This window comes from Colobus angolensis, unplaced genomic scaffold, assembly GCF_000951035.1.
Source record: "Colobus angolensis palliatus isolate OR3802 unplaced genomic scaffold, Cang.pa_1.0 Scaffold86, whole genome shotgun sequence".
Classification (NCBI taxonomy): Eukaryota; Metazoa; Chordata; class Mammalia; order Primates; family Cercopithecidae; genus Colobus; species Colobus angolensis.
Window position 1 is genome coordinate 3,957,389 of NW_012122487.1, and position 16,816 is coordinate 3,974,204.

Consider the following 16,816-nt stretch of genomic DNA (forward strand, 5'->3'; position numbering starts at 1 on the left):
ATTTTTAGTAGAGACGGGGTTTTACCATGTTGTCCAGGCTGGTCTTGAACTCCTGACCTCAGGTGATCCACCTGCCTTGGCCTCCCATAGTGCTGGGATTACAGGCATGAACCATACCTTGAATCTCTTCCTAGCTTCTGGTCCTGCCTCGTGCTCTCTCTGTCTGTAGATGCCCTGGGTTGAGGCCAGCAGACCTCGCTCTGATTCTTCTCTCCCCTCTCAAGATGTCTCTTTAATATCATCCATCTGCCCTCTTTAATCATGCCTTCTTGCCAGTCCAGGCTCTTTTTCCACCAATTATTTTTGTTCATCAGAGTATTCCTATCTGTGAATCTGTTCCTCTATATTTGCAAGATGATCTGATTTTAGTTCTTCCACCCACTACCCCATGATGACCACCCCAGAGTTAACATTTCTTGAGTACCTCCTGGGTAATTTCTTGCTGCTTCCACCACCAGATTTTTCAGAATCATGGTCTTTTGTCTCTTGCACCACTTCTTCAGCATTGAGTCCTTGGTCCCACCCCAGCTGCTCTACTAAAGCTGTTTTCTAGCCACCAAATAAGATGTCTTTTTCCCAGCCCTCATGACTTTTGATTCTTCTGTGGCATCAAACTGTTGAACATGTAAAAGTCTTTTCTTTGTTTGATCCCTGTGGCAGAGTTTTCTTACTTTTTGTCAGTTTTCCTCCCAGAAACTTATTTTCCTTCTTTGCAAATATGGTTTCTCCAAGGTTTTGTTTTTATTCCTTCCTCTTCTCTTCTGGCAACTTCATTCATATGGCTTCGTTGTTGTTCCAGATGTCTTCCAAACGTGTGATTCTACAAGTCATCATGTTCAACAACCTGTGGACATTTCCATCAGAATTCTCTTCTCTTCTCTTTCCCTTCCTGCACAGATTTTCACCCCACTCCCTATCCTAACCCAGCGTTTTGGCAGGCATGGCTTAATTGATCAAGGTAGTCTTTTTCACTGAACTTGGTGGTGGCCTCTTAATCTTTCCAGCATAGCACTCAGGCAGCGACTCCTAGTTGGTATATCATTTACACCTATTTGTTATATGTGTACCAGATAACCATTAAGGTTGCTTTTCTCCGACTTATGTTTCAGGGGTTGGCCTTGCTTTCTGTTACCCAATTTCTCGTTGCCTGAGGGGTTAGTCTTTGTCAGAGGTTCTGGTTTACTTATTTATTTTCTTAGACAGAGTCTCCCTCTGTCGCCCAGGCTGGAGTGCAATGTCGCCATCTCAACTGACTGCAAACTCTGCCTCTCAGGTTCAAATGATTGTCCTGCCTCAGCTTCCTGAGTAGCTGGAATTATAGGTGCCCACCACCACACCTGGCTAATTTTTGTATTTTTAGTAGAGATGAGGTTTCACCATGTTGGCCAAGCTGGTCTCAAACTCCTGACCTCAAGTGATTCACCTGCCTCATCCTCCCAAAGTGCTGAGGTTACAGGCGTGAGCCACCACACCCGGCTAAGTTCTGGTTTATGATCCCTCATCATTTCACTGGCACCATGAGTGGGGTATAAGCCAGAGTTATTCAGATTTCTCACGCTGTTCTGATTCTTTAAAGATCTTAATAGACAAGGTGTAAGTAGGGAGTGTGAGGTATCTTGCCTCAAGATTGCTGTAAAGTATATCTATGTCCAAAAGTTGTCTTAGTTTGCAATTCACAAGACTATTCTCACTTGTCCTTTGGCCTCCAGATCTATCATAAACAAAAGATAACAACTTTTAGTAAATAAATATTTTAAAAGTTTATAAACCACTGCAGGTAAACACAAATGTACTTTAGGAAAAGTGTGGGCTTTATTCTTTCCCTGAGGCTAATTGGATTGTGGGGTTGTTAAGACAAAACACCATTCCAGAGACATAGATCCTCCTTTGAGAAGGCCTTGCCTGTAGCATCCAGAGTTTTTGCTATTCCAGGCAGCCTAGAATCATTCTAAGCTATTAGCGTGGAAGGATGACTTTTATGACTTGGTGTTTGGCGATCCTGGGCAGCTTCCCCTCTCCTAGGTGGAGAATGTATTTTTTGCACTGCTTTCCTCCCTTGCACAGCAGCTGTGACAGGTTGCAAGCTCTTAACTACTGGGTAAAAGGAAAAATGGGCTGCAAATCCTTTAAGAGTCTGAACTTTGGGTTTGAAATTGGATTGTAAGTGGAAGTCAGGCATGTGGGAGGTGATTGGGCCCTGGGGTGAAGGCTGCTGCTGACCAGCTGTGTGACCTTGGGCAGTAACTCAGCATCCACATCTGTATAATGAAGCAGTAGGGCTGGCTGATCTCTAGGGTTCTCCTAGATCTAGCATTCCATTTTCTTTATTTCCCTGGTTATTACCATTATTACTTTATCTAATGACACTCTTGTTTAAGCAGCAAAGAAAGTTCTGTGGGAAATCAGAATTTTAAAGAGGAGTGGAGTTGTATCTATTTGTGGTCTGTATTGGGATATTTTTAGGCTCAGTGGGAAAGAGGAGAATGTCTTGGAAGATTCTGAGTGTAGCTGAGGGAACTTGGAAGGGCAGACGGACTATTTATTGACTGCCCTTAGGTTTATCAGAGCAGCCAGAAAAGAGATTTGGTACAGGCTGGCATTCCATCAAGCCATGTTATGTACGGCTGTGATTTAAAAGCATAGGCTTTGAAATCAGGCTGACCTGTGCGTCCAGTCATGGCTTCATCACCTTCTGGTTATGTGGCCTTAAGCAGGATAACATCTTCTTAGCACTGGTTTTCCTATTTGTAAAATGGTGATGATAGTGCCTTGCCCATTGCATTGTTGTGAAGATTAGATGCAATAGTATACAAAACTCTTAGCCTATGTGGTGCATGGTAATTGTTCCATAAATTAGCCTATTAATTACAGCCTGCTTGCTTTGGACAGGGCTAGGCATTTGAACTCCAGTACCTGATTTAATCCACATAAGTAGAAATTGTTATCTGCAGATTAAAGAGGAGAAGATTGAAGTTCAGAGGAGTTAAGTGGCTTTCTCAGTGTTACGCATGTAGTGAGTAGCAGAGCTAGGATTGTGAACCAGATCTTCCTGCCTCTGAGCCCCTTTCCACAATGCACCCTGCCTCCTTGAGTGAAGGAGAACCCTCTTCACTGCCCACATCAGGCTAGGCTCAGGAGGGGATCCAGAAGACTGGTGAAGGCAAGACAAGTCATGAGTATCCTACGAGATGCTGCCCTTTTTATAGATTAGATTCTAAAAAACTACTGAAAGTTCTTATGTTTGAAAAGCCCAAAGTCATGTTATACCAGCTACTGTTCAAACTTCCAGTTGGTGGCAGGGGGAATGGTCATGCGTTTGTTTTGATGAATAGCTTTGTTTGCAACCAAGAGAATTCTTAACATGGAAGTTGAGACTGGTCATGGTGCTTACACCCATAATCCCAGCACTTTGGGAGGCCGAGGCAGGAGGATTGTTTGAGCCCAGGAGTTTGAGACCAGCCTGGGCAACATGGCAAAACCCCATCTCTACAAAAAATAAAAAAATTAGCCAAGTTGGACGGTGGTGCATGCCTGTAGTCCCAGCTACTCAGGGAGGCTAAGGTGGGAGGATTGCTTAAGCCCAGGAATTTTGAGGCTTCACTGAGCTATGATTGTGCCACTATACTCCACTCCCGGTGACAAAGTCAGTCCCTGTCTCTAAAAGACACACACACACACACACACACACACACACACACACACAAAAGTTTAAAAGTAGAGGATCATGCAAGGCTGTGCAGTAGAAGAAGAGGTGGGGGCATAATCCCATGTACACTCTGAGCAGAAGAGTCACAGCCAGTAACTGTGTCATGGGATCTTCAGCAGCTTTGTGGGGAGTCAGGGGTGGTAGTGGTAGCATTGAAGATGGGCCTGGAAGACAGAGAAAAGTGAGAGTGGCAGGAAAGTGAGCAGCTGCAGCTAGTGTTCCAAGTGCACAAAACTGAAATTTGGTGCTATAGATCGAGATGAATTATGGAAGTAAGAAAAACTGCTTTATTTTTTATTTGTTTTAATGCCTATGATTATGTCATGTGAAGACAGGTCAGAGAGAGTTTAAGAAAGAAACTGATATTGAATTAGTCAACAAAAAATATTTTTTAGTGTCTTTATCTTTCCTACACTTTTAGAGAAAACTTCCAGTACCCAAGTGCTTGCAGTTCTTTTGTCTGTACCTTTGAATTTCAGATCTGCACTTTCCAATTCATATTTTTGTGGCTTCATTGTTGTTCCAGATGTCTTCCAAACGTGTGATTCTACAAGTCATCATGTTCAACAGCCTGTGGACATTTCCCTTCCTGCGCAGATTTTCACCCCACCCCTTATCCTAACTCAGGGTTTTGGCAGGCATGGCTTAATTGATCAAGGTAGTCTTTTTCACTGAACTTGGTGGTAGCCTCTTAATCTTTCCAGCGTAGCACTCAGGCAGTGACTGCTAGTTGGTTGCATTTGCACCTATCTGTTATATGTGTTGACCATTTGGAATATGTCTGGTCTGAACTGAAAGAAATGTACAAGACACACTGGATTTTGAAGTACAGTAAGAAAGTAAAATATCTCATTAATAATTTTTAAATGGATGTTGAAATGATATTTTAGGTATATTGGGTTAAATGAAACATTAATACATTAAATTCACTTGCTTCTTTTTACCTTTTCTAAAAGTTTTAGTTTTTTTTGGAGATACTACGTCTCCCAGGCTGGAGTGCAGTGGCTATTCTCAGTCACAGTCATAGCACACTGTAGTCTTAAACTCCTGAACTCAAGCGATCCACCCTCCTCAGCCTGCTGAGCAGCTGGGACGATAGGCAGGTGCCACTATGCCTGGCTTTTTTTACCCTTCTAATATGGCTACTGTAATAGAAAATTAAAAATGACATATATGACATGGCTTGCATTGTATTTCCATTTGATGATGTTGTTCTAGAGGAACCTCTTCTTTTTTTTTTTTTTTTAACTTTTGTTTTCTTACCAGTGTACCAGTGCAGTTGTTACATTCTTTTTTTTTTTTTGAGACGGAGTCTCGCTCTGTCGCCCAGGCTGGAATGCAGTGGCCGGATCTCAGCTCACTGCAAGCTCCACCTCCCAGGTTCACGCCATTCTCCTGCCTCAGCCTCCCAATAGCTGGGACTACAGGTGCCCGCCATCTTGCCCGGTTAGTTTTTTGTATTTTTTAGTAGAGACGGGGTTTCACTGTGTTAGCCAGAATGGTCTCGATCTCCTGACCTCGCAATCCACCCGTCTCTGCCTCCCAAAGTGCTGGGATTACAGGCTTGAGCCACCGCGCCCGGCCCAGTTGTTACATTCTTAAAGTTCTGTTATCCATTCTAGGATTGCCTGAGAGTCATAGATGACTTGAGCTCGTCGTATGTCAGGAAATGTACCTGGTCATTTGGAAGTGATAGACACCTATCCTATATCTATGATTGGTTCGTGTACACCATTCTGAACTTCAGATTTTTCATCTACATAACATAATGGAGGTACTAGAACAGATGTTCCCTATGCCCCCTTTCAATTTAAAAATTCTGTGATTCTAGGCTAGGTGTGGTGGCTCATGCTTGTGATCCCAGCACTTTGTGTGGCTGAAATAGGTGGATTGCTTGAGCTCAGGAGTTCAAAACCAGCTTGGGAAGCATGGTGAAACCCCATCTCGACAGAAAATACAAAAATTACCCAGGCGTGGTTTTGCATGTCTGTGGTCCCAGCTACTTGGGAGGCTGAGGGGGGAGGATTGCTTGATCCTAGGAGGTTGAGGCTACAGTGAGCTGTGATGGCACCACTGCACTCCAGCCTGGATGACAGAGTGAGACCTTGTCCAAAAAAAAAAAAAAAATTCTATAGTTCTAGCTTGGAGCCAATGCTCAGAATCAAGTATTGTTAATTATTTCTGGGTTTCATCGTAAGGTCTCTACTGCTTTCTTTTCCAAGTATCAGAAAGTCAGTGTTATGTCCTTTGACCCCTGTGAATTGTGAATTCTGGAGTGGAAAGACTTGAGAGAGTTCTGTTCTGGTAGGCTAAATAAACCTCCTCTCTCCCTTTTCCTTCCTGGCCCATGGCTCCATCTGGGTTTGTTTGTGGGTGTACCTGAGCAAGGTGGTGAGGGGAGCTCTTGGAATGACACAAGTATCACAGAGCTTGAAGAAGTTTCAGTTCTTTGGATCACGGCTTCCAAGCTTCATTTTAAACACCCTAGTCAGGGCAATTCTACAAACCTTCTTTAGATACTAATTAGTTCTTAAACATTGAGAAATCTGTCTTTACCTTTTTGACTCTACTAATGTTAGAATGAATTATTTTCTGTTTCTTGATAACTTCTAGATATCTTTCTTTCAGCATATCATCCTCTTATACACTGTTCATCCATCTATTAAATACATATATAATATTGGCTAGCTTCCAAAACAAAAAGATGTCAGACTTGATCTTTATCCTTGAGGGATTCCTGGTTAATGAGGGTTGGGTAGATTACCAGTGAGAAGACATGGTGCTGGGTATCTTGAGAGGGGTATTCAGGGCGTTCATGGTGCAGGTAGGGAAAGGAGATGACTCCATGAGCACACTCAGGCAATGAAACATTTATTTTTGCATAAGAGTTTTTGATATTTCAAAGTGAGACAAGGTTTCAGTTAACCAGCAATAAGGCAAAGTCTGCTGTATAAATATGTTGATATAATTCCATTTAATGGAACATCAATGTCTGGATAGAAGCTTGTTGCTCTACTGAAATCACCTTTCATGATGCCGATCATATTGCAGTATTTTGCCATTAAATGTATTTTTCTTTTGGAATAAATCCTTATAGTGTGTCACATTTTTTAAAAGTAACAATATGGAAAGGGGGTTATATGAAAGTAGTTTTACCAGTTTAAAAAACAGGGGCACTGAAAAGGGAAAATATCACTCTGCCTGTGGAGCTTGTTTTATTGTAAGTGCCTGAAACTAAGTTATCCTGAATAAAATCTTGACTTTTCTTTTAGAATGTGGGTGAATAAAATATACATGCAGAGGTATTTTTGGTAGCCAGTGCTTCTTGGCTTTTGATTTGAGGTTTGTAGGAATCCTAAAAAGATAGGGTACTGGCTGGCTCAAATTGAAATCTCAGATAGTTGGACTGATTGTGAGCACAGAAATGGCAATAATATTTAACATGTATCTACTGTGGGAGATGGGTTGTTTGTTTACTATGCACACAGAACAATTTATCTCTTGAATGTACAAAAGACACTTTAAAGCACTCAATTTATGTGCCAACAATTAGGAGATATTTTATTAAAAGTGTATGACATAGAAATACATAGCTTTGTACATTAAATGCCAAGAATGTGCATTCTGAAAAAGAAAAACCAAACTTTTATCTATTGTATTTAACATTGTGAAATTTAGATACTCATACTATAAGGATGGCATATTTGTGAAAGATTTTCCTTGTAAATGATGAGGAATATCTGAAATATTTACCATGAATCAATACTGCTTTTACAATACAAATAAAAAGTAAGTGAGGCAATTTCATGCCATCTTAAGGCATTTCTGATAACAAATCTATAGGTGAGAAGAAAATAAGTAGGGATATCTCTAATGGTACTTGTTAATATGCAATTCTAGCCATATGAACAGTACAGGTGTTGATGATTTTTCTCTGGGGAGTAGATTGAAGAGAGGTACATAGTAACCACAGTGGTGGCAGTAATATTTATATAAAAGGTTGAACTTACTAACAGGAGCAGCATGCCAGCTGTTGCCTGGAAAATAGCTTTACATTAGAACAGTGAGGAGTCCTTGGTTTCTTTCTCTGATTTTATCTCCCTTCCCCCATGTACTGCCCCAAAGTATTGCATTTTAGTTTCTGTTATTAAAAATCAGTCCAGTGTGAAAATGGGAAAACAATTCTATGCCATTCCTGGAGGTAGCTAAATTGGAAAACACCAGCATGGAGTTTTTGCTGATGTGCTGGTGCCTGATGATGAGAGGGATCCCAGCTGGATTGTGAAGATTGTATGTGGGCATATACAAAATTGATAAACTGCCTTCACTTAGTTTTTGACAGTTTTAACAGCTGCCTCAGTCCAGCTGTAAGTGGTAAGTAAGTAAGTAAGCTTCATTTACTATCAAGCATGTAAAATGGAAAAACTCACTATAAATTATGACTGCTAAATACTATCTATTTATAATTTGTTCAATTCATCCCTAGGCATAAAGTTTATTTAATCATTCACTTATACACGCAGTCTTTCATTCAATAAATATTTACTGAATGTGCTAGTATACAGTAAACATTTACTGAATGAAAAATTCAGGATACAATAGAGATGTACATCATGTACAATGAACAGTGGACAAGGTTGAAAAATGTACAATGTACACGTACAGTGTAGCAGTGAACAAGGCTGATAAAGGCCCTGAGCGTGACAGATGAGACAATAAACAAACTGGCCAACAGACATGCCAATCACAGGTAGCTGTAAGTGATGGGACAGGCACACGCAGGGTGATGGGAGAAAATATGTGCACACGTAGGGAAGATTGGTGGGGAGACGGGATGCAACAGTGGGGTGGTTCCTGGGTATAAGATGATTGGGGAAAGTCTTTCTAAGGCTGTAATAACTGAGGTGAGACCTGAAAGAATGAGTGAAGGAGACTTTCGATGTGAAAGTGGTTTCACATAGTCAGTGGTGTTTGGTGGACTCAGAACTAAGGTGGTTTTGCTTTGAATGATGTCATTTGTGTACACTGATGATATTCTGAGTTGACTCAGGAGTCAACCAGTTAGAAAAGACACTGGCTGGCCCTATTGGAGAGCCTTAGAGCACACCCTGTTAGGTCAGTAGTAAGCCCTGAATTCCTGGGCTGTTTCGAGACCTCAGGGGAGGACCTGAGGCAGCTGGGTGGCACTCGGAGAGCTTGGGGACACAGCCGTTTCTCTGTTATAGTATGGAATTATTTCCATGCTTACACAAGCAATGTGGCATCTGTAACAGCTTGTGTGTAATTCTGTGATCCAAGGAATTTTTATTAACCAATTGTAGTTACAGACCACCTTTATATTCTGGCCACTTCACATAGTTTAGTGGAAAAAAAGTAAGGGTTGAATTCTGGTCTTCAGTGTTGGCAGTCATATGATTTTGCAGTCTGAGTCACATTTGGCAGAAGTACTCTTAGCAAATTGAATTTATTTCTCCCAAGAAGGTAATCAACCTAACTCTGTGTCTTTTATAGGCGGCATCACTGTCCACATCTCCCTACCAAGATTTATGATAAAACAGAGAAACCATGTCTTCTCTCCGAATATACCGAGAACTACCCTTTCTATCACTCTTACCTGCCCAGAGAGTCCTTCAAGCCAAGGCGGGAGTACCAGAAAGGGTCTATACCAATGGAAGGCCTGACTACATCAAGGTGAGGACAAACAGTATTAAGGTATACGGGTACATACAACACTAACGTAGTAACATGCAGTGCTAATGTGTAATATTAATGTGTCGTGCTAATGTATTAATATGCAGCATCAACATATAATATTAATGCCTTAATGTACTATATCTCTGAGAGAAAATCCTGCATTTATGAGCCTTCTCAGTCTTTTCCAAATTTTCTGTTAAAGAGAAAGGATTCTTGCTTGCTGAAGTAGAGGGTGGGGAAAGGCTGGATTAATTTATATAATAAAGGATTGGAGGTTAAGAAAAATATTTAAGGGATGGAAAGAGTGGGGGGTGTTGCTGAAAAGCAAGTTTTGGGCTTTGTTACATGAAAAGCTCCAGGCCAGCTTGGGTAGGTGGCGGGTGGTGGTGGTGGTGGTGAAAGAGAACTTGGCAATAGAGAAAAAGTAAGCTTTTTTTCCCCCTTAAGATTATGCTGTAAATTTTGAATTGGGGTTCTCCTGAATGTTCTTCAAGAAATATGAACAAATAATGTTTTTCTTTTAAATTATTCTTGACTCCCAAACTAAGATTTTTTAGCTCTAGTTCTGTGCGGAGGCTGAGCCACACAGTTCAGTATATTAGTGTTGCAGAGGTGTTTGTACTGAGGGGGTGCAGAAAAGTTATCAGTTCAGGGTTGTTCTACAGGCAAGGCTCTTGCAGATTCTGCTGTGGACAACTCAGTGAGTGACCTGTGACTGGTGATCTAGTAGAGCAGAAACATCTTTGAGTGCAGTTGGGCAGTCTCAGATTGTATAGTTTTGTCCTCAGCTAAGCCCTGAAAAATTGATGTGTTCTCTGCCTTCCCTGTTCCTCATCTCCATAAAGGGCAGGGTTGCTGTGAGATGGAGATGATGGTGAATGTTGACTGTTCCAGCACAATGCTTGCACATCAGTGCCTCAGACCTGGTGACTTTTCTTCCTATTGTTCCCCTTTTGCTTCATAATTTTGTGCTAGTAAGGGTCCCAGATGGTTTAGGTGAAGCAGAACCATTCTAATTCATTCTGCCTTCAGGTTTTCTCCAGAATAGGACTGGAAACATCTCTTGAGACTGTGAGTTGGAGGTACTCTTCTCTACACAACACTGCCATCTTCTAAATCCACAGGAAGTCCATGTCTGGGTAATGGGGTAGGAGCACCCACAATGGGAGAAATGAAGCCAAAGGATTCCTGAGCTTAGTGGAAACCACTGGACAGGGGCTTGAGAATGAGAGGGAGTTGAGGGCCTTGTCTGATGCTTGAGTTGAATCAGGCCACTTTTTAAAAATATTTTTTTAAAATAAGATTTCCTTCTGTAGCCATGGCTGGAGTACAATGGTGTGCATCACTCAGTGCAGCCTCGAATTTCTGGGCTCAAGTGATCCTCCCTGATCAGTCTCCTAGTAGCTGGGACTACAGGCATGGGCCACTGTGCCCAACTAATTGTTAAACTTTTTGTGGAGACAAGGTTTTGCTGTATTGCTAAGGCCAGATAATTATGTTTATTCTAACCATTTATCTTAAATGATTTGGTTTAAACAGTGTTTCTGTTTTGGAACACTCTGGTTAAACAGAGTGTTCCAAATCATCTTAAATGATTTGGTTTAAACAGAGTGTTTCTGGGTCCTGATGTATTAAAACATTGTAGTTTATGCAGCTGTTTTTTCAACCTATGATTTATTAAGCAATATGAACACTAAAGTTTGGGCTTCATTTTGCCAGGAAAACAGTACTCTTTGTCTCTGAGAGTCTGAAGACCCTAATAAGAAGTGTGAACCATTTCTGAGCATTGCTTTTGTTTTAGGAAGCCCCAGTCAACACCAAGTAAGAGTCCTGGGCACCTGTATAAGGGACATGTAATCAGTAGGAAAGGATAAGAGTAGTACTGAGGGGTGGCTTGCAAATATCTTGTTCGATCTCCAGGGGTGGGTCTTTCTATCTCTTTATATCCAGTTTGCAGGAAATGAAGAACACTTTGTGAGATGTCTCGTTGGCTTCAGACATTGATATATTTCCTATTCTGAAAGTATAGACAGGGATGATTTGAAGGTTGGTTGGTGCGGGTTGCTTTGTTAGCTGCTCAAAGCTTAGGAGAATGAGGACAAACCCTTGGTCTAGGGTGGGAGCCCTACCCCAACATCTAGCTCTGAGGCCCCCAGATGCAACTCCAGATAGCCTCCCTCCTCCTGATGGTGCTTCGCTAAACAAAAACTTATCCTCTGACCTGTCCTAAATTATCCTTGCCTTGTGTCACTTACAACAATAAACATATCACCCAGAAGGCCCCTCTGCCTCTCCCGGAGCCAGAGTAACAATGAATATCATGTACCTCAAGTGTGGCTAAAGTAGAGGAAAGCAGACTGTGCAAGAATTTCCAAAATAAGCTGTTAATGAACGTAAGGGCCTTAAAAAGAAAAAGTGGTAGGATCAAGGTTATACACAGGGAGGAAAAAGAGCAGATATGAATCTCTTTTTATTTCCTACCCTAAAAAGAGAAGTAAGGGGGAAATGAGTGGAAGACATCTGTGTTCTCTTTTCTACCACAATTTCATTATTTCTCAATCCTGTGCCTGCCATGACGGGCACTATTTTTCGTAGATTGAGAACAAAATTATGCCACTGTCAGGAAATGTAGGGAAGCTACCATCTGGTGTTCCCCTGGAGGCTTACAGGGGAAGGGATGCGTCAGCCCCATGTCTGCACACCCCTGTGTCTGCACGGATTGTCGTCACCCCTCTGCTCTTAGGACTCTTATTACTGGAACATCCCACCCACTTCTTTATCTAAACATTGACCTTGCTTAGTTTCTGAGGTTGGACGTGAGGCTCCCACCTGCTGAACGAAAAAGTCACGTGGTCCAGGACTTTGCTGAGTTTGGTGATTAAGCCCAGACACACACACACAAAACACCTGGTTTCTGGAAAGGTTATCATCCCAGCGTGAGGCATGATTACAGCTGCACACAAGTCTTACTGACCATAAATCTTGGGGATTTACAGCAGGTGCCATGAGGGGAATGCTTGTGATTTCCAAGCATTTTTAATGTGAAACGCTTTCTTGCAGCCCTTGGTAATTCTCTGGTGTAGAATCTGCCTTTAGTTCAGATAGACCTGAGATCAATTTATGAATAAGAGGTTTGCACTTCAAGCCTCATGTCCCCATCAACATGGTGACATGTAAAACACTGGGACCCCAATTTGAGACATTCTGTTAGCTAAGCCAGTTCCCTAAAGATGGGCAAAATGAACAGCATCGGAAGAAAGAGGTGAGTCTTCCATGGTGTTGGACCTTTATCCTAAAGGGAGTGGGACCATGGGTAGAGTGGAATGGAGGCACAGAGTGAGGAGATAGAATTGAGTTCAGACTCGATGGGTGTGGCTGAAAGGCAGAGGGCAGGGAATTGGTAACATCATCTCTATCACTTATTGACAAGACTGCTTGGTAAACCAAGGAGAGTAAGGGAGGGAAGAGCTAAGAGAGAAAGGGCATTTAGTATCCTCTCCAAAGGTCAGGAAAGAAACCAGAGAGTTAGTACCAGGCTTGAGTCTTGCACTACCCATTGAATTTTGTATATATGTATATTTTTGTTCAAACAGATACTTGACTCTCCTACTCAGAGCTGTACCACTGGGCATATACTTAGCCTCCATAGCCTGGGCCTAAGAATTAGTGTGAACACAATGCAGATAGAATTCTTGGCACTGGACTTGCTTGGGCAATTTCAGAGCCTTTGAATTGTCTATACTGTATTTCTGATTAAATTTGTAGACACTTTGGCTGTTATTCTTCAAGTAATTTTTCTTTCACGGATAATCTATTCATTTCTTTCCCCCAGTCTTTTCTTCCCCTCCTCTGTTCTTCAGATTGGATAGTTTCTATTAATCTAGTTTAAACTTCACCAACTTTTTCTCCCTTATCTCCATTTTATGACTTAAGCCCATCCATTGAATGTTCTACTTCACATATTTTGCAGTTTTAGAATTTGCATTTGATACTTTTTAAATCTAGTTTATATTTATTTTACCTTATTTCCTATCTTTTAATTCATTATGGCCTTACTTTGCTTTCCTTATTGAGCATGGTTTAAAAAGTTACTTTAAAACCCGTGTCTGCTAATTCCAATGTCTGGTCTGCTTGGAGTTGGTCTCCATAATTATCTTTTTTTTGAGCATGGGTCAGATTTTGGGTTGATTTTTGTACAGTGAGAATGTTGTTACGCTGTGGACACCTTAGATACTTGTTTGCATTGCTCTAAAAAGTGTTTTTATCTTTGGTAGGCAGGTAACCTGATTTGATTTACAATACAAATTCTGTGTCTTGGCTGGCAGCTCAAATCTCACTTCAGTTCTTTGGCTTGAAATCTACCCCATATATGTGAGGTCATGCAGAGATTTGGACCCAGTTTATGTACAGAATTTAGGGCTTCCTGTCTTTGGCTCTCTCATTTCCAGGTTTCTTTCCTCATTTTCCAGCATCTGTGTTTGCCTCAAACTTGGTCCTCTTTTTTTTTTGTAAGACAGATTTTCACTCTTGTTGCCCAGGCTGAAATGCAGTGGCACCATCTCGGCTCACCACAACCTTCGCCTCCTGGCTTCAAGCGATTCTCCTGCCTCAGCCACTTAAGTAGCTGGAATTATAGGCGTGTGCCACCACGTCTGGCTAATTTTGTATTTTTAGTAGAGACGGGGTTTCTCCATGTTGATCAGGCTGGTCTTATACTCCTGACCTCAGGTGATCCGCCTGCCTCGGCCTCCCAAAGTGCTGGGATTACAGGCATGAGCCACCGTGCCCGGCCGGCCCTCTGGTTTTTGTAGTCAAGAAAAGATAATCAATAAAGATCTGCCTTTTAGTTGCCCTGCCTGACACAGAGTGGAGCTGACCTTCAGGCTAGAAGCTTTGCATCTTAAATAGTTAATGGAAAATTAAACAATGAAGCCTCAAACAGTGCCATTTTCTGCTTCCACCTGTTGGCTCTCCCCAGAATCCACCTTTTTAGAGCTTTAAAGTCATTTGAAATAGTTTGTCTGGAGTTTCTATGAAGTGATGACAGATATTCGCCTCAGCCTTAGTGGGAGTTGAGGGGCTCAGAGGGCAGAGGAGAAGACAGGTGCTATGTAACTTGGATGCTGGAGTGCATGGGCTTGGAATCCCATCTGTGATAGTGAAGATAAGGCAGACTCTGTGTCCCATAAGGACCAGAGGCATGAATCAAGCCCTGTGATTCAGCCAAGGATCTTTTGCAGCATATTGGGATGGACTCCCCAAGCTGCCTAGGATGGGAGAACAGTTTCTCTAGAAGGGTGCCTTTTGACATTGGGAAGTTTAAGAATTACCTGTAGAAGTGACAAAGTCAAATCAACTGACAAAGAGCAGAACCCCATAGAGGAGATGGAGAAAAGATCATGAGGAGTGGTATCACAGAAGTCAAGGGAGAGAGAACTGAAAAATTGAGTGAGAGGATGGACGCTTTGAACAAGCACAGTGGGATAAGGATGAGAAGCAGCGGTTGGGTCTGGAAAACAAGTGATGCTTGGAGTATCCAGGAGTGAGGGGAATCAGATTTGATGGGTGAGACATGAGGAGAGGAAGGCAAGTCTGTACTTGTAGACAACACTTTCTGGAAGAAAGAAGGGAAAACCGGAGGAGAATGGAGTCCAGTGAGGATTGTGTCTTATCTTACTCTTTACCTTTAAAGATGGGAGATAACACTCAGTGGAGAAAGGAGGCAGTAGGGAGGAAGAGAGAAAAGCATGGCCTAGGAGATGGTCTGTAGAAGAGGTTCCCGAGAAAGAGGGCAGGGGTGAGAGAGGTTGGCTTTGGCCAAGAGGAGGAACTCCTTTTAAGATGGATTCCATTTTAATATAATTGATTACTTGGACACACTAACAAATCTTGAAGTTTGCATAAATAAGCATTAAAAACAGGTTTAAAATATGTGATGCATGGCCCTTTTGTCATGGTGAAATCTTCATTTCCCACTGCCAGGCTCGGGACCCTGGCTCACTGTTAGGTTATTTCCTCTTTCCTTTTGTCAGAGTCTTGTCAAACACCTTTTTTCAGCTTTGCCAAATGATTTGAAGTCAAGTTGTTATGACTTCCCCAGCAGGACCACTCCAACCTTTCACTTAACTCTGAGTTTAACTCTTGGCCTTCCCTACTCTATAACTTTTATAGCTACTTACCAAAAAGAAACTTACTTCTCTCACCAGTTTCTTTTTCTTGGTTCACGTCACATGTGCACAGAGACTGGGAAATGTACCACAGAAAGAGAGGGGAGATCCAGTGTTCTTAAAAAGAAAAGCTAGTTAATTTGAGCAATTCTGGGAAGACTAAAATATAGACTTTTCTTTTACGTGAATTTAAAGGCTATAAGATTATGTGTGATTGGGGACATGCAGTTATGTTGGGTTAATGACAGGTTTCAGTGAATGTTCTCAACATAAAAACATAATGAGGAAACACATAAATTCTGATTAAATTCACTCCTAAGCCACAGTAACTATGTTTAGGTAGGTTATAAAAAAGTCAAACTTTAAAATTTTTCTTCTCTTAAGAAGTAGATACTGCCTCCCCCCACCCCCACCCCCATAGTCATTTGCCTTATTTATAGCTGATCAATAAATTAAACCGTAGAGGAAGACTTACAAATGTACTTAAATTTTCTACTGGAAAAGACGATTGGCTTTTGTCTTTGGGAAACCAATTTCAGAATGGTCTGTGAACTGGTGAATTTGCTTGTGGGCTTTTGTCTGCTCTTTTCCAGTAGAAGCCATGGGAGATGAGCAGTAAATGTGCTTTAGTTTTCAAGAGGCTGGCAGCCTTTGAAGGGAGGTTTTTGCGGCATCCCTGAGAGGAAGCTGGTCCTCTTGGTCAGAGTAACTGAAGAAGAGGCTGCCATGGACTCTGTGTGCAGGGTCCCCGAGAGTGGCAGGCTCACAACTGGAAAGCATTCCTAGGTGCTTTGAGGTTGGGTGGGCTCAGCGCGGCAGCTCAGGCACTCATAGGCGCCTAGCTTTGTTCCTCATTGCTTGCCCTTGGTACCTCCTGATACTCCCTGGAAATGAATAGGGTGCAGGCTTAGGTAGCCATCACTGAACACAGGCTTTTATAAGGGTTTAGGAATGTGTGGTCTCAGGCTGCCTTGAAATCTGTCCATCTCTTCTGGGAGTGAGGAGAGCTCAGCTTCCCTTGGGAGCACTCCTTTAGAATGTACACTCTCTGACCAAGAGTCCCTTTCCACTCAGCTGGTTTTCAGATGGAGTTTTCTGGGCATTTCCATTTGTCTTTGTAGCCTAAGGACTTACCCTCTTAGTTCCCTGTTACAATTGGTTTAGTGCTGAATAGACACCAGGGTGTAGTACTTGTTCATTGAGAACAGTAGAAGTAGGAGCTGACCCTTGGCTTCTTGTTCAGTCCATT

General features: G+C 42.0%; 1 protein-coding gene across 3 annotated transcripts in view; it reads left to right on the forward strand.

Annotated features, from left to right (window-relative positions):
- Positions 1-16,816, forward strand: part of SAXO1 (stabilizer of axonemal microtubules 1) — a 132,381-nt gene that overhangs the window by 100,043 nt on the left and 15,522 nt on the right. For all 3 annotated transcript variants that reach the window (XM_011930362.1, XM_011930361.1, XM_011930363.1), the window contains exon 2: positions 9,218-9,397. In XM_011930362.1, coding sequence (XP_011785752.1) covers positions 9,375-9,397 — 23 coding nt within the window. In that variant the 5' untranslated portion in view covers positions 9,218-9,374. The remainder of the gene's footprint in view (positions 1-9,217; positions 9,398-16,816) is intronic.